This window comes from Esox lucius, chromosome 21 (assembly GCF_011004845.1).
Source record: "Esox lucius isolate fEsoLuc1 chromosome 21, fEsoLuc1.pri, whole genome shotgun sequence".
Classification (NCBI taxonomy): domain Eukaryota; kingdom Metazoa; phylum Chordata; class Actinopteri; order Esociformes; family Esocidae; genus Esox; species Esox lucius.
The window spans coordinates 1,589,121-1,615,263 of NC_047589.1; the positions used below are offsets into that span (position 1 = coordinate 1,589,121).

Genomic DNA, 26,143 nt, shown 5'->3' on the forward strand with positions numbered 1-26,143 from the left:
ATCCCAACTTTCTTGGAAAAGGGGATGTAGATGAGATTTATGTGAAATACCAGCATTTTCATTTTTTATTAATTTCTTTTAATGACTATACACACCAATTTAAAGGAAACAATTTCACTATCTCTGTAAAAAAAAAAAACGCTGTATAAATAAAAAAAATGGAAATGTCAAGGTGAGGTGTCTTCCTTGACTCAGGGGCAGTAGAGCTTTATCACAGTTCTCCGGCTGATTGGATATTTAGTAAATGTCTCACCAGATAAAAGCACTGAACCCAAACTAAATTGGATAATGAAACACGTCCATGTTCTCTATTCAGCCAATTCAATGGATCGCTGAACAGAGAACTCTTATTTTTTTTTTCTTCACTCAAGTCAAATGATGCGAAGATTCCTCAGGAAAAAACAAAGCAACAGACCTCCCCCCAAAAGAAAAAAAACACTTAACTATATTCCTTAAGAATTAATTGTGTAAGAATAAATATAGTCGCTGTGAGTAACAAGTGTTTTTGTTAATTTATTATTTAGCATTTGTCATTTAAATTTTTTTTTATATATCATGAATCTAAGTGAATTATTTAATACATACCGACTGTAGAAATCGTCCCTGTAGTAGTCATAATCAAATTCATAACCACTGGGGATGAGAAAGAGAGCAAGAGACTGATAAGCATTTAATGTTTACCAAAAGCAGGGACAATGCAAACATATCGAAACAGTTAGCTCCACACAAATGTATAGGTCACAGCAGACAGAGAAAACCTTTAATTATCTGACATCTGGAGGGCAAATACTGGCTGAATAGACCAGAATAACATTTACTTCAGGGTAATTCTACATTTAAGGCCACAAACTTTACCTAGGAAGGGCAAGAAACGGGAACAATAACTCCTTGGTCAATCTCACATCAGCGGTGAGCACAGAGAGCTTGAAAAAACGTGTAATAAATAATGAGCTACGTTTCAGGAAACAACAACAACAAAAAATTGTCAGAACAGGATAGTTGACATTTCTTTTACAGAGGGATAATTTTTAATTAAGATTCATGCAAATTTCCATTTTGAGCAGCCCAATGTTGGTTTTGGCAGTTCAGTTTTTGTTTTTCTAATTACCATGTTTTGAGCTGTGGTATTTAAATGCAAATTAAGTTTTAATGAATTTGCAACATCAAAAACAAATTGCAAATGAATAAATAAGTAAACAAAGGGGTTTAATGGAACAAGCCAATCAATGGTACTACTATGGATTGACAGGGTGTACTAAAGTCCGCTATACAACAGCCTAGTAACCATTAGTTATGAGACCAATACACATCTTTTACATTATGCATTGACACACAAATGAAGCTTTGATGTCTTTGTACTGTTTATAGGAGAAAAATCGGTGCCATGTATAATAAGGCTGTTCTATTTAAAATTCTTTGATTTGCTAATTAATAAGTTGCCAAGATGTCGTTTAAAAAATGAAAGAATCTCTGTTGAAAATTGGGCAATACAAAATCATTTTTGAATAACAGATAAACTCAGTCCCAATATTAAAATTATTTAAAAGTTTGCTAACTGAAAAGTCCAAGCATCCTCAAGCCAAAACCCACTAAAGTATCATTGATCCTTTCTTCACAATCCTAGGGAGTAAAACCAATACTGAACACTGAGTCAGAGTTTTCTCATGCAAAGCCAGGATAGCTTTAGTTTAATTTAACTGCTTGGCCTAGTCCTTGATTGCTTATGGAGTGTTTGCTTCAATACCTCGACTACTAGACGTAATCTGAATTCGCATCACTCCTCAACCTTAACCTGACATCCGCACTTTAATCCGACCCCTTGACAAGCTGTTAGGAGAAAGCCTCAGATATAGACTTGAGACATGATCTTCATCTATTCATAGCCAAGAAATAGAGAGAAAGAGAGAAAAGGAGCAAGAGAAAGGGAGAGGGAAAGGAAGAGACCAATGAAGCAATAGGGAAGAGGATAACCAATACAGTGGTAGGATACATTAAAACCTGACATGCATAGCAATGTATTTATCTTCATTCTGTATCCACAAATGTCTGATTCTGAAAAGTGAAAGGATTGTCTCCCATTTCAATTTGGACCTATTTTTCCAAGGGAATTTTACAAATATGTACCGTATCAGAGAAAAGAGAAGTTGATTGGTTTAAAAAAACTAATATAAACTATAAAAAAACTAATTCTACAAAAGCATTACTGTCATTCCATATGGGCAGTAAGTTTTACAGCTGGATAAGATGCTCTTCTGCTTTCCCATCCCATAACCAACCGTGTTACCAATAAAACCACATTTTGGATTGGTCTTACAGTGTTTACACTCCTCTTGGACTTTTTCAAATTTGGTTGTTTTATGTGTGACTGAAATTAACTGAATGGTAATATTTGGTTCACAATCTCTACAATAGTGATATTTGGTCCACAATCTAAACAAATCATGAACAAATATAATACAATACATAATACATTCACTAATACACATTTACATATAAACAAAACAAATAAAATCTGCAAAAATATGGTTCCTAATGTTGTTGTTCGTTGGCTGCCATATGAGTGGGATAAATGCTTACATAAATGGTGCCATTATATTGTAATGGTTTTGTGATTAGGTGATCCGTACATCTGTCTTCAAGACATCCAACTGTTTCATACACAAGTAATTAATTTAAACATTATATGAGTCATTATAGCCAACCAGTAAAACTTATTCAATAAACTGTTGATTCCACAAAGACAAGAATTATTGCATTCGCTTTGCCGAATAAGATGTGATGTAGGGGTCCTGTTCTAGAATGCACTATGAACTATGATTCGTCAAAACAGATGAGCCATGGAATGTTATTGGTCAAAAAAACAACACCAGCACTATACCACACGGAGGGGGAAAAATAGGCACCACAGACACTTTAATGCAAGAACAAGCAAAAATTGATGAAGTGGGAAGAGTGACAAAGAGCAGGAAGAGTGGCAAGCAAAATGTTTTAATACTATACATTTAAATGGGGAAATTGAGCGCTGGCCATCACGGGACAGTGATTGTCTTTGTGTAGTGGCCCGTCGTTAGGTCTTACCCCGGGCCAGCTGGCCATTGTTAATATTGAACCATGATATTGCATATATCAGGTCATAGGGGACAGTAGCCTACATACCAGTGATTCTGGCAATGGCAAAATCTTTGCTGCCACGTTAAGAAAAATAAATCAATAATTAAAACATTTTGTTTGACAAATAACACATAATTTGTCAGGGTACATCATTTTTCTTAACACTAGAATTGCCAGGCCTTTCAGACCTCCAGTATTTGCAAGAGCAGAACGGCATTTGGCAACATTAGCGTACGAATCGTCTCTATTAGCATACACATTCTCCTTGGCAGCATCACCGTCGAGATAAAGCATCAGTTCATCTACTGGGTTGTTATCAAACTTTATACAGTGGGTATAGAAAATAATCCCCCCACTTTAAAATTACCACATTTTGTAGCTTTGCAGCCTGAAATGAAGACAGACACAGTTTTTGTTTCATTCAGCTGTATTTACTCAGTGCAACTTATAAAATCCAAGTGAAAGATATAACACCAACATGTCAAAAAAACAAAAAAAACAATCACTGAGTTGGAAAAAGGATCACCCCCTTGTGTCAGTATTTTGTTGAACTACCTTTTGCTTTAATTACAGCCTTTAGATATGTCTCTACGATCTTTGCACATCTAGACATTGCAATATTTGAGCACTCTTCTTTGCAGAACTGCTCAAGTTCAGCTAAAGTTGATGGTGACCGTTTGTGGACTGCTGTCTTCAAGTCATTCCACAGATTTTCAATGGGGTTAAAGTCCGGGCTCTGACTAGGTCATCCAAGGACATTCACCACTTTGTGGTCAGTTTTGCTATGTGCTTTGGGTCATTGTCATGTTGGAAGGTAAATCTTCTTCCCATTGACAACTTCCTGGCAGAGAACAGCAGATTTTCTTGAGGAGTTACTTTTTTCTTGCAACCCTCCCATACAAGCCACATTTGTGGAGAATTTGTGATATTGTTGTCACATGCACACAATGACCACTCTTTGTCATGAATTCTTGCAACTGCTTCAGAGTTGCTGTAGGCCTTGGTAGCCTCTCTGACCAGTTTCCTCATGGCTCTTTCATCTAGTTTGGAGCTACATCCTGACCCAGGGAGGGTCTGTGTTCTACCAAATACCTTCCACTTTTTAATAATAGACTTCACTGTGCTTCTAGGCACTGATAATTTGGTTTTATCCATCTCCTGACTTGTGCCTGTCCACAACTTTATCCCGGAGATCTTTTGACAATGCCTTGCCACCCATAGTTGATTGTTTTCTTCAGTTGCACTACCAAGGACTGAAGGCTTCAGGAAAAGCTTGTTTCATGCTAATCAAAATAACCACAGCTGATCACAGTTGAAAGTCAATTGGGCTTTTTGTGCTATTGAGAAGGTGATTAAATACACTTAGTTGGGTTACAAGTCCTTTTTTAGGAGGGGGGGTGATTCTGTGATTCTGTTTTTTAATTTATAAAAAAAGAATTATGACAAGTCTTTCACTTGGATGTAATAAGTTGTAAATACAGCTGAATAAAACAAATAGTTTTTGTCCGTTTTCATTTCAGGCTCAAAGCAAAGAAATTAGATTTATTTTTAAGGGGGGTGATTCTTTTCCATACCCACTATAGAATAGTCTACAAAATAATCAATTTCAGAGTTTTTTATTTAAAATGGTTAATGAATTTTAAGAACACATGAATGTGTTTATAATGGAGGTCTTATCATATGAAAAAAAAAAACAATTAAGAAAAGAATACAAAGAACGATTGTTTCTAAGAACACAGGCTATAGTATTTTCATTTGTTAATTAGGCCCTAAACTTGTACCAAATGAAAAGTACACAGTCAATCTATAGGTGACATTAATTGTCTATAGGTGACATGAATAAGTTATCGAAAAACCGAGGAGTCCATTTCTCCATTTCTCCAAATGAATAGGCTATGCGAATGGCACATCTTTGTAGGTCTCTCCTGGGGATTCTAGTGGGTCTATCGAGTTGATTTTAATGTGTTGTGGAAATTCTTGAACTGATGTATACTTGGTCTTATACATGAATGGGTTAAACTGTTAAATTGTGCCAAGATAATTTCATCTCTGTATTTCCTCATTAAAGAGTTCTGATGGATGGAATTGCCATCACAAATGTCAATGCATTGCTTAGTTATCAAGACACAGAGAGGATTTATTAGAAAAAGATGAGGTTCATTTCTCCAAATGAATATGTTACAAAAACAGGGCATCTATGCAAGACTCTCACAGGGGTTCTAGTGGGGCTATTGAGTTAAAGAATTCACAAGTAGCCTATATCATTTCTATTATGTTTCAATTAATAGCCTCATTCATTTGTTGAATGGTCAAGGAAATCTTGTATTTCATTTGTAAGTTCATTCAAATTCAACCAAGGCTCTGATCATTCATCTGGGAGAATCGCACATTTATCCATTGACGTCGTTCATTCAGTGAGAGGTGATTAGCGCTATTTGGGTACAATTAGCAATTGCCTGGGTATCAACACTAAGTGGTGTGTGATTTTGGCGGATTAAGTCAGAAAACAGGGTAAAAAAAACAGGTAAAATTATTATTTTGTGAGTTTAGAATTCTGACAACAGAACAATGTAATATACGCCTATTTAGGAAAAGTCATGGAAGGAGGAGGGTGTAGCTTTCAAAATAGCAGTTTTATTTTAATTACTCAAATGCCATTTAGCATAGGAATTTGGCGGTTCTAGTGTTAGGGGTAATTAGCTCTTTATGGTATTTTCTTAATGCGATTAGTGAAACACAGATTATTACTTAGAGTGAAACTGAATCGTGATTAAACACATTGATATCATAATTGGGTATATATTAAATAACATAAAAAGAATACATGATAAAAATGTATGCCATATAGTATAAATAATAGTACAAACCCGATTCCAAAAAAGTTGGGACACTGTACAAATTGTGAAAAGGAATGGAATAATTTACAAATCTCATGAACTAATATTTAATTCACAATAGAATATACAGGTCCTGGACATAAAATTAGAATATCATCAAAAAGTAGATTTATTTCAGTAATTCCATTCAAAAAGTGAAACTTGTTTATTATATTCATGTACTGGTAGCTTTGGCACTGTGTGCAGGTGCCAAGTCCTGTTGGAAAATGCAATCTGCATCTCCATAAAGTTGGTCAGCAGCAGGAAGTATGAAGTGCTCTAAAACTTCCTGGTAGATGGCTGCGCTGACCTTGGACCTCAGAAAACACAGTGAACCAACACCAGCAGATGTCATGGCACCCCAAACCATCACTGACTGTGGAAACTTTACACTGGACTTCAAGCAACGTGGATTCTGCACCACTCGAGACGCTTCTGACGCTGTGTCTTGTTCAAGATTGGCTTGACACAAGGAATGCGACAACTGAAACCCATGTCTTGCATTCGTCTGTGCGTGGTGGTTCTTGAAGCACTGACTCCAGCTGCAGTCCACTCTTTGTGAATCTCCCCCACATTTTTGAATGGGTTTTGTTTCACAATCCTCTCCAGGGTGCGGTTATCCCTATTGCTTGTACACTTTTTTCTACCACATCTTTTCCTTCCCTTCACCTCTCTATTAATGTGCTTGGACACAGAGCTCTGTGAACAGCCAGCCTCTTTAGCTATGACCTTTTGTGTCTTGCCCTCCTTGTGCAAGGTGTCAATGGTTGTCTTTTGGACAGCTGTCAAGTCAGCAGTCTTCCCCATGATTGTGTAGCCTACAGAACTAGACTGAGAGACCATTTAAAGGCCTTTGCAGGTGTTTTGGGTTAATTAGCTGATTAGAGTGTGGCACCAGATATCTTCAATATTCAACCTTTTCACGATATTCTAATTTTCTGAGATACTGAAATTGGGTTTTTCATAAGTTGTCAGTTATAATCATCAAAATTAAAAGAAATAAACACTTGAAATACATCAGTCTGTGTGGAATGAATGCGTACATTATACAAGTTTCACTTTTTGAATGGAATTACTGAAATAAATCAACTTTTTGATGATATTCTAATTTTATGACCAGCACCTGTAGATAACATATCTAATGTTGAAAGTGAGACATTTTGTAATGCCATGTGTGATGGCAATTTCTAAAATTCCAAAGTTCTATGAAAATGGTAGGTAAGACAGGAGAAATCAATTGCGCAATAAACGGTTTTAATGAAACTTGCAAGGAGAAAGTATACAGGTTACAAAGTAACGGTGAATAGTTTCTAAATGAAAACAGGCAATCTACAGTATTTAAAGACAGGAGAGGGGTGTGACAAATCCTGGACATTCCAGATCAATCAGGACACATTCCCTTTGTTCTATCACACAAGCCAAATGCTATCTTCCCCCACCTTATCCTTCCTGCCATAATGTTTACTGTAGTGTTTACCCAAAGGTTCACACCAAGGACAGCTCTCCTTCCCGCCATAAATACCTTCTTCAACTTAAAGAGTTCTTACAGTATCTGGACAGACAATAGATGCCCTGGTGAGTTCAAACAGATAAGGAGATAAAGAGTAACCCTTTCATCAGCTGACACCAGTCAATGATGCCCCCTAAGCAAATGCCAGAACCCCCACATTCATCTATCTATCTAAACAGAGGGACTTAGTCCTTTAATCAGTAAAAATACATTGTATTAAGATATTTCCACAACACATGCCAAATATTGGCTCATTTAGGATTTCATGAGAGCTACACATTCCAAAAAGGTTGGGACAGGTAGCAATAAGAGGCCGGAAAAGTTAAATGTACAGATAAGGAACAGCTGGAGGACCAATTTGCTACTTATTATGTCAATTGGCAACATGATTGGGTATAAAAAGAGCCTCTCAGAGTGGCAGTGTCTCTCAGAAGTCAAGATGGGCAGAGGGTCACCAAATCCCCCAATGCTGCGGTGAAAGATTGTGGAGCAATATCAGAAAGGAGTTTCTCAGAGAAAAATTTGAAGTTATCATCATCTACAATGCATACTATCATCCAAAGATTCAGAGAATCTGGAACAATCTCTGTGCGTAAGGGTCAAGGCCGGAAAACCATACTGGATGCCCGTGATCTTCGGGCCCTCAGACGGCACTGCATCACATACAGGAATGATACTGTAATGGAAATCACATCATGGGCTCAGGAATACTTCCAGAAAACATTGTCGGTGAACACAATCCACCGTGCCATTCGCCGTTGCTGGCTAAAACTCTATTGGTCAAAAATGAAGCCGTATCTAAACAGGATCCAGAAACGCAGGCGTTTCTCTGGGCCAAGGATCATTTAAAATGGACTGTGGCAAAGTGGAAAAGTGTTCTGTGATCAGACGATTCAAAACTAGAAGTCCATTTTGGAGAACTGGGACGCCATGTCATCCAGACTAAAGAGGTGCTCAGTTCAGAAGCCTGCATCTCTGATGGTATTGGGTTGCATGGGTGCGTGTGGCATGGGCAGCCTACACATCTGGAAAGGCACCATCAATGCTGACAGTTGTATCCAAGTTCTAGAACAACATATGCTCCCATCCAGACGCCATCTCTTTCAGGGAAGACCTTGCAATTTCCAACATGACAATGCCAGACCACATACTGCATCAATTACAATGTCATGGCTGCATGGAAGAAGGGTCCAGGTACTGAAATGGCCAGCCTGCAGTCCAGATCTTTCACCCATTATAAACATTTGGCGCATCATAAAGAGGAAGGTGCGACAAAGAAGACCTAAGACAGTTGAGCATTAGACAAGAATGGGACAAAATTCTTATTCATAAACTTGAGCAACTTGTCTCCTCAGTCCCCAGACATTTGCAGTCTGTTATAAAAAGAAGAGTGGATGCCACACAGTGGTAAACATGGCCTTGTCCCAACTTTTTTGAGATGTGTTGATGCCATGAAAATCAACTTATTTTTCCCTTAAAGTACTACATTTTCTCAGTTTAAACATTTGATATGCCATATTCTGAATAAAATATTGAAATTTGAAACTTCCACATCATTGCATTCTGTTTTTATTTACAATTGTACAGTGTACCCAACTTTTTTGGAATCGGGTTTGTAAAATTCTTATTGTGTACTATAAAAGTATTGGGCGCCATCATGTTAGAACGACGTATACAAATGACGTCAATAGAAGGGTAGCGCTCTTATATCAACCACGTCAAACGGCAGGAACAGTTTGACGGGGCATATGCTTTTGAACCAATACGTAAATGTGTTCCCATAGTTGTTTCATATGAGGCAGAACAATTAGTTGTGTCGGAATACATATAGATAACAGGTTGAACAACACTGAGTGGTGGTCCTGTTGTAACTGCATGGCAATGCCAACAAAGACAGAATCGAACTGCTGCAACGAGGCAGATCTGCGCGACCTGGGTATTGGTGGTTCAGGAGAATTGTCATGCATCCTTGACCACAGGCTCTTCCCCATGCTCTGTGAAGAGAAAGACCTTTAAGAGATGGCCATGCTTCCTCTGAAGGATGTTCGGACAGAAAGTTTGGAGTGCCTTATAAATAGCTGGTGAGTTGCAGCTACTGTTACTTTCACGTTGTGTACAACATTACAAGCTTATGGTCCAGTTGATAACTTGTTCGCTAGGTTAAACATAACTAACTACAAAGTAGGTACCTAGCTAGCTTTGTGCGGTGTTACTATCATGACTGTGAATGTGGGAGCAAGCTATGTCAAAACAACGGTACGTATATGTAACTATTTAGACTAGTGTTTAGAGGATCAGCCGGGTATTACTTCATTAGCCATGAGCTAACAGCTATACTTACAGTATGTGAACTAACCAGCAGCAGTGTGTGTCGTTGTATTTTATTTTACATTTGAGGTGTGTCATTGTGTCCTTGTGCTGGAATTTGGAATTAGCTAACTATGTAGATGGCTTAATACAGCTACAGGTAAAGCATGGCTGGGCTCTTTTGTAAGTTAATGTCGAGTCTGTAGCTCCACATGACAAATGAACAAATTACAATATTCATGTTTCAGTCTTTACAGGTTGACTGCCTATCGACAATTCACACTGTGGGCAAGGGGGCACTTGGGAAGAAGGAACTGAGTGCCTACACCTGCTTGTATTGTCCATGCTTTCAATAGGAGATTCAGCTTATTGTGTTGGCTAATTCATCAAATTTAAATCAAAAATGTAAATCTACATTATTGTTGAAGGGAAAGAGAAACCAAATCGCCCACACATCCAATCATCTCTCTGGATTTTCTTTGCTTATTTTACTGAAATTTATATTCTACAAATGTATTAGACTACATTCCAACGATATCGTCTTTTTCAAATAACTCATCTCCATTTTTCATTAATTTATTAATGTCACCTATAGAAAGATTGTACAGTGAGGAGAACACGTAATACGCTGCCGATTTTGCAGGTTTTCCCACTTACAAAGCATGTAGAAGTCTGTCATTTTTATCATAGGTACTTTTCAACTGTGAGTGACGGAATCTAAAACTAAATTCCTGAAAATCACATTGTAATTAATTAGAATTTTATTGTATGACATAAGTATTTGATACATCAGAAAAGCAGAACTTAATATTTGGTACAGAAACCTTTGTTTGCAATTACAGAGATCATAGGTTTCTTGTAGTTCTTGACCAGGTTTGCACACACTGCAGCAGGGATTTAAGCCCACTCCTCAATACAGACCTTCTCCAGATCCTTCAGGTTTCGGGGCTGTCGCTGGGCAATACAGACTTTCAGCTCCCTCCAAAGATTTTCTATTGGGTTCAGGTCTGGAGACTGGCTAGGCCACTCCAGGACCTTGAGATGCTTCTTACGGACCCACTCCTTAGTTGCCCTGGCTGTGTGTTTCGGGTCGTTGTCATGGTGGAAGACCCAGCCATGACCCATCTTCAATGCTCTTACTGAGTTGGCCAAGATCTTGTGATACATGGCCCCATCTATTCTCCCCTCAATATGGTGCAGTCGTCCTGTCCCCTTCGCAGAAAAGCATTCCCAAAAAAATGATGTTTCCACCTCCATGCTTCACGGTTGGGATGAACCAACAGTTGTTGCTTTCTCACCAAGCTGCTTGCCTATTGTCCTGTAGCCCATCCCAGCCTTGTGCAGGTCTACAATTGTATCCCTGATATTCCTTACACAGCTCTCTGGTCTTGGCCATTGTGGAGAGGTTGGAGTCTGTTTGATTGAGTGTGTGGACAGGTGTCTTTTATACAGGTAACGAGTTCAGGAAAACCTGCAAAATGGGCAGTGTATCAAATACTTGTTATTTTTGAATTCAGGTTAAATTCACTTCTCTTTTCACGCACCTATGACTGAGTGCTTAAACTTAACCACACTTTTTAGCCTTACTGCATTTAAGATGGAATCTTCCAGTTATGTTTTTATTTAGTTTTTTTATTCTATTTTATTATTCAATGTTTTATTAATATGATGTTTTATTGTTGTTTATTGTTTTTATTCTAGTTTGTTTATATTCTATTGCATTTGTATATTTCTCTTTTTCTTTGTATAGCACATTGAATACCTTCTATGTATGAATTGTGCTATATAATAAACTTGCTCCAGGATTGAAAGTGCCATTGTAGTGGCAGAGGTGGGGATGATTAGGTTGGGTGATGGTGAATGGGTCCCGATGGTGGGGGGGTTGGTGTTGATGGCTGGACACACAGAGAGAAGGTATGCGGTCAGGACTGCCTTCTTTCAGATCTGCAGTAGAATTCAAGTTGTTGGCAAGTTGCCGGTCATTAAAACTAGAACCGTCAAATGCCTATGCAAATTGTAATTAAAATAAAACTGCCATTTTGAAAGCTACCCCCTCCTCCTTCCATGGCTTTTCCTAAATAGGCGTATATTACAATGTTCCGTTTTCGGAATTCTGAACTGACAAACAAAACTATTTAGAGACCATTTACCTGTTTTTTTTACCGTTTTCCGACTTAATCCGCCAACCCCCCACGTCACTTAGCGTTGGTACCTAAATGATACCCAGGTGCTAATCACCCCTCGCTGAATGCATGACGTCAATGGATGAATTCTCCCAGATGAAAGAGTAGACCTTGTTTGAATTTGAATGAACTTACAAATGAAATACAAGATTTCCATGACCATTCAAATGGCTTAATGTATTAATTATTGAAACATAATACAAATGATATAGGCTACTTATGACAAATTACCGTTTTTCAATAGGAGATTCAGCTTATTGTGTCGGCTAATTCATCAAATGTAAATCGAAAATGTAAATCTACGTTATTTTAGGAGGGAAAGAGAAACTAAATTGCACACACATCCTACCATCTTTCTTTGAATTTTCTCTGCTTATTTTACTGAAGAATAATATTCTACAAATGTATTAGGCTAAATAATTATTCACAAAAAGAAATTCTAACAATATTGTTTTGGACCCCATCTTTTTCTAATAATTCCTTTCGGTTTTTGATAACTTATTCATGTCACCTATAGAAAACTCTTATATGTCAGTAATCTAGGAGACGAGCTATGCTTTGGTGTTGAAATCAACTCGATAGCCCCACTTCAACCCCTGGGAGAGAACAGCAAAGACGCGCCATTCACATCGCCTATTTGTTTTGGACCTTGTCATTTTCTAATAACTCTTTCAAGATTTCCATGACCATTCAAAAACTTATTCTATTATGAAGATTCTACAAATGCATTAGGCTACATAATTATTCACGAAACAAAATACCAAATATGTTCTTTACCAATTACAAATTACCAATCCAAAAAACATATTACACGTTACTGTTTTTATTTGAAAAAACATGAAAAGGTTTTATATTTAAAAGTTAGTGTGAGATGCATAAATGCATGGGCCCACATCATGCAAAACAATCAACAAATTACTTTTCTATATTTAATCCAATAGTCAATTTCGTAATTCATGTAGGCTACCGTAAATCATTCTTAGATCATGAATCAAATTTTCAAATAAAATACATTTAATCAACTTTATAAATTTTATTCCTACGAATTAGCTGTAGCCCATGTGTTATTCATTCTTAAAAATGTATCATGTTTATCAAGCAACCGTGCTTTAGGCCTATGTAGATTATTAATGCTTATATCCTTTGATAGTTGCAAACTAGTCGATAATGTCTCTTATTTTACCTTGTGCATCATCAAAATGAAAACTAAATTCTAATGGATTTATCTTTGAATCAAGTGTTGTGTAATTTTAATTTTTTACATTTGTAGGGCCTAATAAACAAATGAAAATACTATAGCCTGTGTTCTTTTTTAGTTTTTTTTCATATGATTAGACCTTCAATGCAAACACATTCTTGTATTGTTCAAATTCATTAACCATTTCAAACAAAAAAATTCTGTAATAATCCTTTACTACAGAATAATTTTTTACACTTCCATTAAGTTTGATGATGACGTAGTAGATGAACTGATGCTCTGGCTAGATGCTGATGCTGCATTCCAGACACACACAGATTTGAGAGGTGGAATGTAAAGAACGACCAGGATCAATTATGAGAATTCCCTCGGGCTGTATAAAGGTTTGCAGTTGATAAAAAATTAGTCCAGGTCAGGAGAACAGTACTGTAGTATGACTTATACATTGTTGCCCCAGCCAGTGTTAATGTAGAAACATATTCCTCCTCCTTTTCTTTTGTCTGAGCGTTCTGTGTTCGTGATCTGCCTGGAAGATTGAGAAACCAGGCAGTTGTAGCACTGAGTCTGGTATAGATGAACACAGCTACGTTTCTGTGAAACACAAGGTTGAAGATAAGGAGAAATCTCTGTTTATTGCGGAGTGGTCACATACTGGCGAGGAATATTCCAGGTAGCGGAGTCCTTAGTCCACGGCGCCTTGCCGACGGCATTTCACTGCTTGACAAAGTGCATATGTAGCTTTTACAAGAATATCCAGTAATACAACAGATGTTATGAGAAATGAATAAATAAATCCACAGGAGTTGTTTCCCTGATGTTCATGAGCTCCTCTCTTGAGAAAACAATCAGAGAATTGTCACAGGACACTGATTTGACACACAAAATACGACACAAAATTGCACACCAACTAAACGAAGCAGCCATCTGCTATCTTGATCTTAAAGTGGAACTGAACCGATTTATGAAGTATGGCCCCTATTATTGTTATTATATGATCACCCCATTATAGCTGACAACTAAAAGCAAAATTATGCATTTGTAAATAAAAACGTTCTAAACTTTACTACTTCAATATAGGGCGCGGCCATCTAGGAATCATGGTTACTTCTCACTGACAGCTAGCAGGCATTACTAGATACTAAGCAAACGAAAAAAGAGATGCAAACGGGGTCTCCTCCCAGTGGGACGGGACCGGAACACCCTCCCAGGAAGGCGTTCCGGAGGCATCCGAAACAGATGCCCAAGCCACCTCAGCTGACCCCTCTCGATGTGGAGGAGCAGCGGCTCTACTCTGAGCTCCTCTAAGGGATCGCCCAGCCACCCTGCGGAGAAAGCTCATTTTGGCCGCCTGTATCCGGGATCTTGTCCTTTCGGTCATGACCCAAAGCTCATGACCATAGGTGAGTGTAGGAACGTAGATTGACCGGTAAATTGAGAGCTTCGCCTTGCGGCTCAGCTCTTTCTTCACCACGACAGACCGATACATCGACCGCATTACTGCAGAAGCTGCACCTATCCGTCTGTCAATCTCCCGTTCCATCCTTCCCTCACTCGTGAACAGGACCCCTAGATACTTAAACTCCTCCACTTGAGGCAGGCACTCTCCACCAACCTGAAGTGGGCAAAGCCACCCTTTTCCGACTGAGGACCATGGCCTCTGATTTGGAGGTACTGATTTTCATCCCCACCGCTTCACACTCGGCTGCAAACCGTCCCAGTGCATGCTGAAGGTCCTGGCTTGAAGGGGCCAACACGACAACATCATCCGCAAAGAGCAGAGACGAAATCGTGTGGTCCCCAAACCTGACACCCTCCGGCCCCTGGCTGGATTTTGCCTTTCGTACTTTGTTTATGCAAAGGTTTCTCAGTTGTTTAAATGATTGCCAGTTAGATAATATTGCTGTTTGTCTAGTTTTAGCCCATGCCACATTACTCTTATGTATGGCCTCAGAGTCATCTTGAGTAAACCAGGGGTTGGGTCTATTTTTGACCCTAATTCTAATATATGGAACATGGTTTTTCTGCAATAAAGTAAGACATTTTAGAGAAATGTTTGAATGCTTGCTCAGCAATGAGATGCAATTAAGCTTACTTTGGGCGAGATCTTGAGGAAAAACATGTTCATGAACATTTCTGAATAATGCGAGATTTGTTTCTTTGCTTTCTCTGATGAAAACAACAGGGCAGTAGTCATTAATATCAAGAGGCAATACACCACTTGACAAGTAGTAATCAGGAACATGTCAGAATGTAGTCAATAATTGTCTGGATTGGCATAGTAATTACAGTGGATATAAAAAGTCTACACACCCATGTTAAAATGCAAGGTTTCTGTGATGTAAAAGAATGAGAAAGATAAATCATGTCATAACTTTTTCCACCTTTAATGTGACCTATAATGTGAACAATTCAATTGAAAAACAAACTGAAATCTTCAAAGGATTTTTTTAAATCCTTACAATAACCTGGTTCATAAGTGTGCATACCCTCTTATAACTGTGTTCAGAATTAACCAATCACATTCAAACTCATGTTAAATAGAAGTCATTACACACCTGCCATCATTGAAAGTGACTCTGATTCATCACAAATAAGGTTCAGCTGTTCTAGGATTTAGTAGGATTTTCCTGACATTTTCTTAGGTCCATCGCAGAGCAAAAGCCATGGTACGCATAGAGCTTCCAAAGCGTCAGAGGGATCTCATTGTTGAAAGATATCAGTCAGGAGAAGAGTACAACAGAATTTCCAAAGCATTGGATATACCATGGAACACAGTGAAGACAGTCATCATCAAGTGGAGAAAATATGGCACAACAGAGACATTACCAAGAATTGGACATCCCTCCAAAAATTATGAAAAGAAGAGAAGAAAACTGGTCAGAGAGCCTTCCAAGAGGCCTACATCAACATTAAAGGAACTGCAGGAATTTCTGCCAAGTATTGGCTGTGTGCTACATGTGACAACAATGAATGGGCTATGGGGTAGGGTGGCAAGACAGAAGCCTTTTCTTATAAAGAAAAACATCCAAGACCGGCTGAAGTTTGCAAAAACAAACATCAAGTCCCTAAAAAGCACATGGGAAATTGTGTTATGGTCTGATGAAACAAAGGTTGAACTTTTTGGCCATAATTCCAAAAGGTATGTTTGGCACAAAAACAGCACTGCACATCACCCAAAGAACACCATACCCACAGTAAAGCATGCTGGTGGCAGCATCATGCTTTGGGGCTGTTTTTCTTCAGCTGGAACCGGGGCCTTAGTCAGGGTCGAGGGAATTATGAACAGTTCAAAATACCAGGCAATTTTGGCACAAAACCTTCAGGCGTCCGTTAGAAAGCTGAAGACGAATTGGAAGTTCACCTTTCAGCATGACAACGACCCAAAGCACACATCCAAATCCACAAAAGCATGGCTTCACCAGAAGATTAACGTTTTGGAATGGCCCAGCCAGAGCCCAGACCTGAATCCAATTGAACATCTGTGGGGTGATCTGAAGAGGGCTGTGCACAGGAGATGTCCTCGCAATCTGACAGATTTGGAGCGCTTTTGCAAAGAAGAGTGGGCAAATATTGCCACGTCAAGATGTGCCATGCTAATAGACTCCTACCCAAAAAGACTGAGTGCTGTAATATAGGTCATATTAAAAGTGGAAAAATGTTTGACATGACTTATCTTTGTCTCATTCTTTTACATCACAAAAACCTGGCATTTTAACAGGGGTGTACAGGATGTTAGAGACAACAAGACCGTCTCTAATTGGGGAGAACAGAAAACAGTACTGCAGAGATGCGCCCCTAGGTCAGGTCCCGACTGTGGCCCCCAGGTGCATGGAGATGCCTAGATGACCCCAGCCAGGACCTGACAGGAAGGCCTTGCTTATTTCAGCAAGATATTGCCAAACCGCATTCTGCACGTATTACGACAGCATGGCGCTGTAGTAAAATAGTCTAGGTGCTATACTGGCCTGCCTGGAGTCCAGACCTGTCACACACATTGAAACGAAAGGAGCAGCTGAAATCCTATATCAAGCAAGAATGGCAAACATCTCATTTTCAAAACTATAGCAGTTAGTCACCTCAGTTTCCAAATGATTACAGTGTTGTTGAAACTGTTTTTATTTGCATTTTATGCAGCGTCCCTGTCACGGTGCCTCCCATGATCACCCCTCCCTCCGGGGAAGCATGACTACATTGATCCCTGTCGCCGGCCAATTAGCCACCACCTTCCATGCTTCTGGCTGCTAACAGCGCATTATCTGAACATACCAGACTCTCCACTATTACGCACACCTGTTCCTCATCTCATTACCCCGGACTTTCCATTATTACAAATACTGGATCCTCATTACTACAGCCTATAACTGCTTGTCTTTGTCAGTATCTTTGTGAGTATTGTCTGCTAGCTGTCTGTGTGTTTGTTGTTTCTCCTTGGCTATTGCACTTTCTCTCTGATATTATTTTGTATCATTTCTAGCCATGTCGGCCTTCATTATTTGTATTACGCTTTTCAGCAACATTTCATATAAATTTAAATTTGTTATTCATGACACTTGAGAAACAGGTTGTGCATTAAAATTACTTTTGAGAGCAACCTTCCATTATTGTGTTTATGACATCTGGTTTATTGCTCCTGCAGGTGTGAACGTCACAACCAAGAAAGAGGCAGAAAGGTGAAGAGGTTTTATTTAGTGGCTTACCTGTATACAGCTGACAAGGGCCGTTTAGAGCCCGGTTTGGCCGGTATGGTTTGGGCTCCCCTGCCATGTTTCTGTGCGTAAACAACAAACAAATAAAATAATTATTTTGAACATCTTCTCGTCTAAATTTTTCCTTTTGCTAGGACAGTCAAACATATAAAATACTAGCAAATCATTTTATCAGTACTATCAATTCAAGAATGGTATAAAAAATATCAGTGGTGCATTGTTAATAATAGAAAGGAGTGTTAAAGGATTTAAAAATATTCAAGCACATTCCACTCCGCACTCCAGGTAATAAAAGCAAACATTTATATTAAGTAGGCTACCCAAATGTACTGGAAAATTACCGTATTTTGCCCATTTTATCAGTAGAGGGCAATGTTACACAACACATTGGAAAGTCTCGTTAACAATGATAAACACTTCACGTTACATACACTATAAGGCTATAAAGTATATGGACACCTGTCCATCACACCTATAAGAGCTTATTGGACATCCCATTCCATAACCATGGATATTGTATGGAGTTGGCCCCCATTTGAAGACACCACTCTTCTGGAAGGCTTTCTGAAAGATTTTGAGTGTCCAGTGTCTGTTGGAATTTGTGCCCATTCAGCCAACAGAGCATTTGTGAGGTTAGGCCATGATGTTGGATGAGATGGACTGGCTCGCAACCAATGTTCCTATTCCTTCCAACAGTGGTTCAGTGGAGTTAAGGTTAGGGCTCCTGTGCAAGCCACCACCATCTGTTCTCCACACCACCTTGTTGAACAATGTCTTTATGAACCCCTGCTTTGTGTACAGGGGCACAGTCAAGCTGGAAAAGAGCCTTCCCCAAACTGTTGCCACAAAGTTGGAAGCACCCAATTGTCTAAAATACCTTTGAATCCTGTAGTATTAAGATGACCCTTCACTGGAGCTAAGGAGGCCTACCCCAAACCCTGAAATACAGCCCCAGATCATTATCCCTCCTCCACCAAACCTTAAAGTAGGCACTATGCTTCTGCTTGGTACCAGGCTCCTGCCTGTCCAGGTGTATGCTTGTTTATGTTTAGATAAACAAAATAACATATATTTATCTATAGACAGGAAGTCACGTTCATTCAAAGCGCGACAGTAAGTAGCCAATGGGTTTACAGTAATTCTGTTTGGGATGTCTATAAAGGTGAGGACAACCGTAAATTTCTTGGAGATTAAATATTCTAATCGGATTACAGATACTTTTGAAAAGATTACTTTTTTTATTATTTAATGTTATAAAAACATAGTTATTTGAACCAAAATACGAATTGCTCGCCTCAGTTGTGTGTGATCATCATGCGCATAACCAGGTGGACGCGCATAACCAGTTTAGTGACGGCGGAAGCGCTAGTTTAAATTTATCCGGTTTGGGTTGGTTGGATGGCTGGTAAAAACAGAGTATATCTTCGATAATATTTGGCGAGGCATATACAATTTTATTTAGTTATCTACTCGACGCATAATTCTCAGAACAATGACAGGCAACAGGCCTACCTGGTGTTATATCTTTTTCAAGTTTCAAGATGTATTTGTCAAATGCACCGAACACAGACCCCGTGACCCGGCCCCGGATAAGCGGAAGAAGATGGATGGACCGAACACAGACAGGATGAGTTGCACCGTATAACTTTTACAGGAATTGTGTAATAGATTAGGCAACTATTTGTTAGATAGCTGTAACATGGCGCTGCTTTCAAGATAAAACATTATATGGAATTTACCACGACATTTGAGGAGAAAAGGTGCGTTGGGAAGCACTCTGCCAAATGATGGTTATTTGCATTTGACACGGACACGTCAACTCGGTCCATACAGGTAGGCCATGTGGTTCTGCTTGCTTTTCATCTCTGAAAATTGTGTTAATTGGTTATCATTGGCTGCTGACGTCATTTACACAAGCTAAGAGTGCACAGTTTATTTCTTTCATTTGCGTTTTGAAAATCTATCACTGTTGGCCATAATAATCGCAGGTTACGTTTGCGCGGGTAGACCTTATTTCTATGCGGGTGTTCATGATTGCAAACGTGCATTCGCGTGCTGGGAGATACTGCACCATTTTGCAGCATGTTGTGGAGCATATCATCAGACTACCTCAGATTTTGTTCATGCGCGAAAAGCTACGGATATCTTATTTTTTAAACAACGTCAATACCCTTTATTGCCATTTATTGTTCAACAATGTTTTGAAGCAATAAAAACATGAATAAACACAAACAACAGAACAGGCTTAAGCATCATTAGATTTTGGGTTATGTTCAGATAAAAAGATTCTGATCTTCAGATTCTGGAAGATCAAGGTTTATTGGATTAATTGGAATGACTGAATATCTGACAGACCTTTTGCGTGTAATGTGGAGATGTAGCCCAATCATATTGAAGTAAAAAGCAATGGTTTAGAAACCCAGTCCCGAAGGCACTGTAGCCGGGACAACCCATAAGGTAAAATGCGAATTCAATTTTTGTCCAGCTAAGTAAATTCTAATATTGATTGATCCCGCAAAAGGTGTTCTCATGGTTATAGGCTATTCCTATTTGTTTTCCAATTACTCATAAAGTAATCTAAACGTAATTCAAAGTAATTCAGATTACGTTACTGAGTTTAATTAAAAAGCTACGTTACTGATTACAAATGTGAACAGGTAACTTGTAATTGTAACAAAAAGTAACCTACCCAACCCTGGTTAGCAAAGTAGTGTATAATAACTACAATCCTATTGGATTCCAGCCACAGTTAGGATAAGAAGTGTAGTTGTCAATCACCTGTTAACCTACTTTTATAATGACTGTCAGGTCTGTACATTCAGACAACCTCTGTCACCTAATTGGGAGCAAGCATCTCAATAATGGAATGGGTTTTTATATTGCTAATATAAAAAATGTGCAAAAATTAGCTATCATTGCTCCACAGTGTTGCCGTACATGGACGCTACATCAACACTGTTTAAGAAACAACAAGGGAATACAGAGCCATTCTTAGACTAGCCCTGGAGCATCAGCAGACTACTAGACAAGAGAGAATACCTTACAACCCAACAAATTAGGTTCCCAGGGTCATATGGTGCAATGGAAAAGTGTGGGTATCTTCGTAGATCATCTATTATTCATTGGGTTGCTTGCACCACCTGCTATGTTACCAGAAAATTATGCTGCTGTCCATGGTCCTGAAAGAAGTGCTTACAATGAAGATGAGGCATGCTGTCCTTGCCTGGCTACCTAAACTTCTTGTTTCAGCCAGCTGCTACACCAGTAAAAGCTATACATTGTGCTGAATCCTTGTGTACCTTTACATATACAAAGAATGAATATCAGAATGTCTCTAATTTGATTTGTGAAAATACTTTGGGATGTGCTCGAGTCTGGTGTAGCGGTCTAAAGCCCCCAAATCCAGACGATGCATACCCCCTGGCGACAGGGGTTCAAACCATTCCCTACGGCTCAGCCTTTTGTGCATTTTCTTCATCCCATAAAATATTTCTGTCCTGATACATATTTTAGATATAGCTTAGGTATTAACTAATAGCAGTTTTAACGGAAAGGTATATCTGGTGCTAAATATAACCTTTTTTATAGAACCATAGAAACCAATTCATATATACAGGTTCCATTTAGAATATGATGAGCATAATACTTTAATGAATCCTAAACATAAGCACCAAAATAGTTCTATAATTGTTAGAAGAAAAACATATATATAGCACTATATAGAACCCAAAATATATTTGGTACTATACAGAACCATTTAGTTAGACAAGTACTCCATAGTTGTAATGGTACTGTAGCAGGACCAATATTCTCTGGCTTGTCAAGTTATAACCCTACAGAATGAAGTGAAAGGGTGCTGTTCGTGGTGCCCCTTTGGAGCAACATTCTTTACACAGCAAAATCTTAACTTGATCAACATACTAGGGATGGACACGATTAGTCAAATATTCAAATAACTGAAATTAAATTAGTATTTGAGTCCATATATGTGAAATTCTCTCTTTTCTTCAGGCCATAAGGCTCTTCAACCAGCAACAATTATCCATGATCATTCTGATCACAGATAAACTTTCCAGATGCATGGATGTCCTTTCAGGTACACTTAATGGGCATTAGAATATTCCTTTGCATGTATCATTCATAAGCATATTGCACTCAAATATATATATAATACTCAATACTTCTACCATACTGTTCATACTTCCCAACCTACTCTTTCAAAAACGTATGCTAGTTTACATCGCCATATATTTCCATATCCAGACATATCTATAATATTCAATTCTACTAAATATATCTGTTCAATAATTTTGAACAATAATGTTCAATTGTGCAGGATGACGCTGTGTTGTTTGGTGCATTTGACAAATAAACCTTTAAACTTTCCCATGATGACAAGTGTCCGAAAATAACACCCGCCCAGCACTAAATGCAGGAAGATTTGACATTTGGCGAGTAAATCTCAGAAGGCTATCCACCACACTGGCGGGTAAATGTTATTGTAATCAGAGCAGCGGAGAGTGGCACTGCTAAGTTGTGATGCATATTGGGGAAATATACTGAGCTGATGTATTGATTAATTATACCATTGTATAGGAGAGTGAAAAACCACTAGCTTCCTCTTTGTTGATAGTGAAGTACTGAGTCCATGTATTCACACAGTAGGAACATGCAATATGTGTTTATACAGAGTTAAACTAATCAAAGCAACAAAACAAAGGTAATTGAGACCATAGTTATGTTACTCATAAGTCAGTTATTTTGTGAGATGTTGTCCCACCTTCCTGCCCATACAAAAGGAGGTGTTTCTGAACTGCATGGCAGACTATCACTGATCTTGTGTTGGTGTCTTTCTGTCTCTATTTGCAAATATTAATAAACTGTATCTGTGTTAAAGAGTATTTTCCTCTCTACCTTACCTGCCTTAAAGTGTTCTGACTTTAGATGTCCATCACATGCGCCGCAACAGAAAAACAGAATATTTTTATGACATACGATTTTGTTTTACCAAGCTTAGCGCATTTTCCATCGCGCGCAGTTGACTATCACACAAGCTTCAGAGCAGTGCAACAATGTCCTGCACCCAAAGTTCAGACTATGAAGCTAGCAAGTGAGGTAAGAGAAAATTAACTGGCTGTGTCTGTGCATGCGACGTTTCTGTTGAACTGTCAATAAGTGTCTGTCACATTGATTTAAAGAAAGTACCCATCGTCTGAGCGACAACCCAAGATAAGCTAGCTAACTGTTACGACTCGATAGCTACAACGGATTAGCGACATGCAGGCAACATTAAAGATTCAGCAGCAACAATAAGACCTCCAGTTTTTGTATTTTGCCTTAAAAATAAAAGTCTACGGTGAAACATTATATACATTCATCAGCAACAATAAGACCTCCAGTTTTTGTATTTTGCCTTCAAATTAAAAGCCTGCGATGCGCCGTGTGTACATTTTCAGAGGAAAAACTATGTGGGGTCAAATATAAATTAAACAAATTACTCTTTAAATAATACATCATGTAAGGTAAATAATATTATATGGTTGAGCACGTTGAGAAATTGTTATAGCTTAAGTTAATGTAACACAACCTTTGTAATATAAAAAAATCGTATTTTTTGTTATTGTTGTTAATTTGCTTTTGCTCATTAGCTTTGGAGAGGGATTGTGTTATAAATCTGGGAGGCGAATCATGAACTGTTTTAGAGAATGTTTAATTGTGGGGGAGTACTTAGGTTATTAGGGAATGATGTTAAGTAAGTATTGTCAAATAATGTTAAGAAAGTTGACAAGGAAGAGAGACTGGTGTAAAGGGATGAAATTATTGAAATACATTAAAAAAACATGTTTGTAGCATCACATAAAAAAACATGTTTTGTGAGAAATGGAGTTTTGGAGACAAAGGAGTTTTAAGAGGCTGGCTACAGTATGATGCTGAAGAAACAACTAATTTGTCATCTGAAATAAAAAGTTTGTATTGAACATAATACCATATCTCAATGAAATGTACTGAAACTAATTCATACGTGACACAAAAAGGCAATTTATTATTTTGGCTGGTAAAAAATATGCTTGGCAGGTGAGTCAAAAAGAAAATTTTGGAACCTGCCTGTGACCGTTGTCGAAAGCGCCTACAATGGGCATGCTTGCATTGGGACTGGACCTACAATGGGCATACTAGCGACTGGACCTAGAAACAGTAGAATGTCACCTGATCCTATGAGTGCCGTTTTCTTCACACGGCTCATGGGATTACTGAGCATCACGTGGACGGCTATATACAGTGGGGAGAACAAGTATTTGATACACGTTAACAGCGCACATGTACAGTGGGGAGAACAAGTATTTGATACACTGCCAATTTTGCAAGTTTTCCCACTTACAAAGCATCTTTCCCACTTACTCTTGCATCTTCATAACCACTATTGCAAAAATGGAGAGCCTTGTTTTGTTAGTGTCTAGCGAGCCACCCTTGTTTATATGATACTACCTCTGACGTTTAACGAGACCTAAATGTAAAAATGCGCTCTTAAATATAGCCATGCAAGTAAAGATGCCAGGTTCGTTAGAATTAGGAAATGCTTAATTTATTATAGCTAGCTTACCATCCTGACAACAACAGCTCTTGTTTACCACATTGGTCTCCAGCAACGTGATGAGCAAGAGCATTCTCAAATTTAGGTTTAATTGTAGTAGATGAAATCAAAACTGAAGTCACGCAACATTTTCATATATACATTTTCCTTAAAAATGTCCCTCTAATTATTTAACCAATCGAGTCTAGGAAATGTCCCTCTCAAATATTTGCAATAAGTCTCAAACTTTGATCTTGTAGGCTACTACAAATATTGAGCTGTCAAAGCTTTTCTTGCAATCCCATAAACACATCATTGAAAGCAACATATTGGCTCTTCTTCGGTGGTACATCAACTTCTGTTTCTGACACCGTACAGAGAAGCACAGCAGAAGTAGGAAAAATGCAACTCATGCAACACACCTGCCGTATTAAAATCTGGCCCAGTACCGTAGATTAGCGGCAGCGGTGCGGATAGATTTCTATTGAAATAAACCGACTTCCACCGAAACACAAAGTTTGTTGTGCCTGGTGTGAACAAGGCTTAATACATACTATACCTGCTTGCAAATCAAATTTTTTGGAATCCTTCCATTTATTTAAAGGCATGACTACACAAATGTTTGAGTACTAAATGCATGTCAGCTAAGCTAAATCAAAACTCTGGAGGGGAGGAAAGGTAGAGAGATGGGTTTTGAATGCAGGCTTACAATTCAGGCTGTCACTAGTGGTGTTCACAACCAGACTTACCAACTACTTTGTTCACTAGTTCATCTCATTGGCTACACTCAACACTTTGTGATTTCTCAAATTGCTGACTACAGTCATTTCACACACCTTATCTGTATGCACATATGAATAACTGTTCTCAACTGTCATTGCAACTGTATCATCTCTGAAACAATGAATAAATAAAAGAACAGAAGTGGGTACGGGGTGAATTCTAGTTGAAAGGCGAGGAGGCAGGAGAAGTCGCAAGGGAGCAATCATTTCAGCTTCAGCTGTGCTCCTCTGACGAGTGAACATGCATCCGCAACTCCCTTGGGTACGGAGGCCTGCTTTTTTTATTAGACTAATTTGTTCCCCTCACATCACTCTGCCTTCCTGCTTTTTGTCTCTCGCTCACTTTCCTTCAGAGAGAAAGAAGAGCGAGAGGTTCACTTATAAAACATTTCAATGATAAACTGCACCTGTGTGCCTTTCTTATCTAACATGCGCTGCAAAAATTAGGCTTGCAAGCCATGCCTCACTCTTTCCCTTCTTGTGTCTTCCCTGCTAGGGATAAATGATCATCTTTACATTCATTGCAACGAGGCATGGGAAATTGTTTCCATGGCTGCAATGTTTATCCGTATGTAACCTTTGCACTACATACGGCTGGGAATAAACAAAATGGTGGGAATAGCACGTATGTATGTTAGAACTACTGATACAAACTGAAGATTCAGGATGTGACAATCACCCATATAGTAGCAGTAGTAAGTATGAAGGCTATGAACACAATTAAGATAAGAATGGAGGTGCAGCTTAGTAAAGTAAAAGAAAAAGCAGAGAAAGATATAGCAAGATTGAGTGAAATTACATTATTTTACCATAGTTACTGACTAACACCTTAGGATAACCTTGACAAAGCATATCCTTGCTGTAGAAAAGGGCAGACCGAGAAAACCAACAACAGAAGC

The 26,143-nt window shown here is 38.5% G+C and overlaps 1 protein-coding gene across 1 annotated transcript in view; it reads right to left on the reverse strand.

The window, feature by feature from the left end:
* The window catches only part of LOC105031318 (RALY RNA binding protein like), a 56,592-nt gene extending 38,643 nt beyond the window's left edge, over positions 1-17,949 (reverse strand). Inside the window, 3 exon segments of the mRNA XM_034289459.1 lie at positions 586-633; positions 17,883-17,919; positions 17,922-17,949. Of these exon segments, the coding sequence (XP_034145350.1) occupies positions 586-633; positions 17,883-17,919; positions 17,922-17,949 (113 nt within the window).
* Between the last annotated feature and the right edge of the window lie 8,194 nt (positions 17,950-26,143).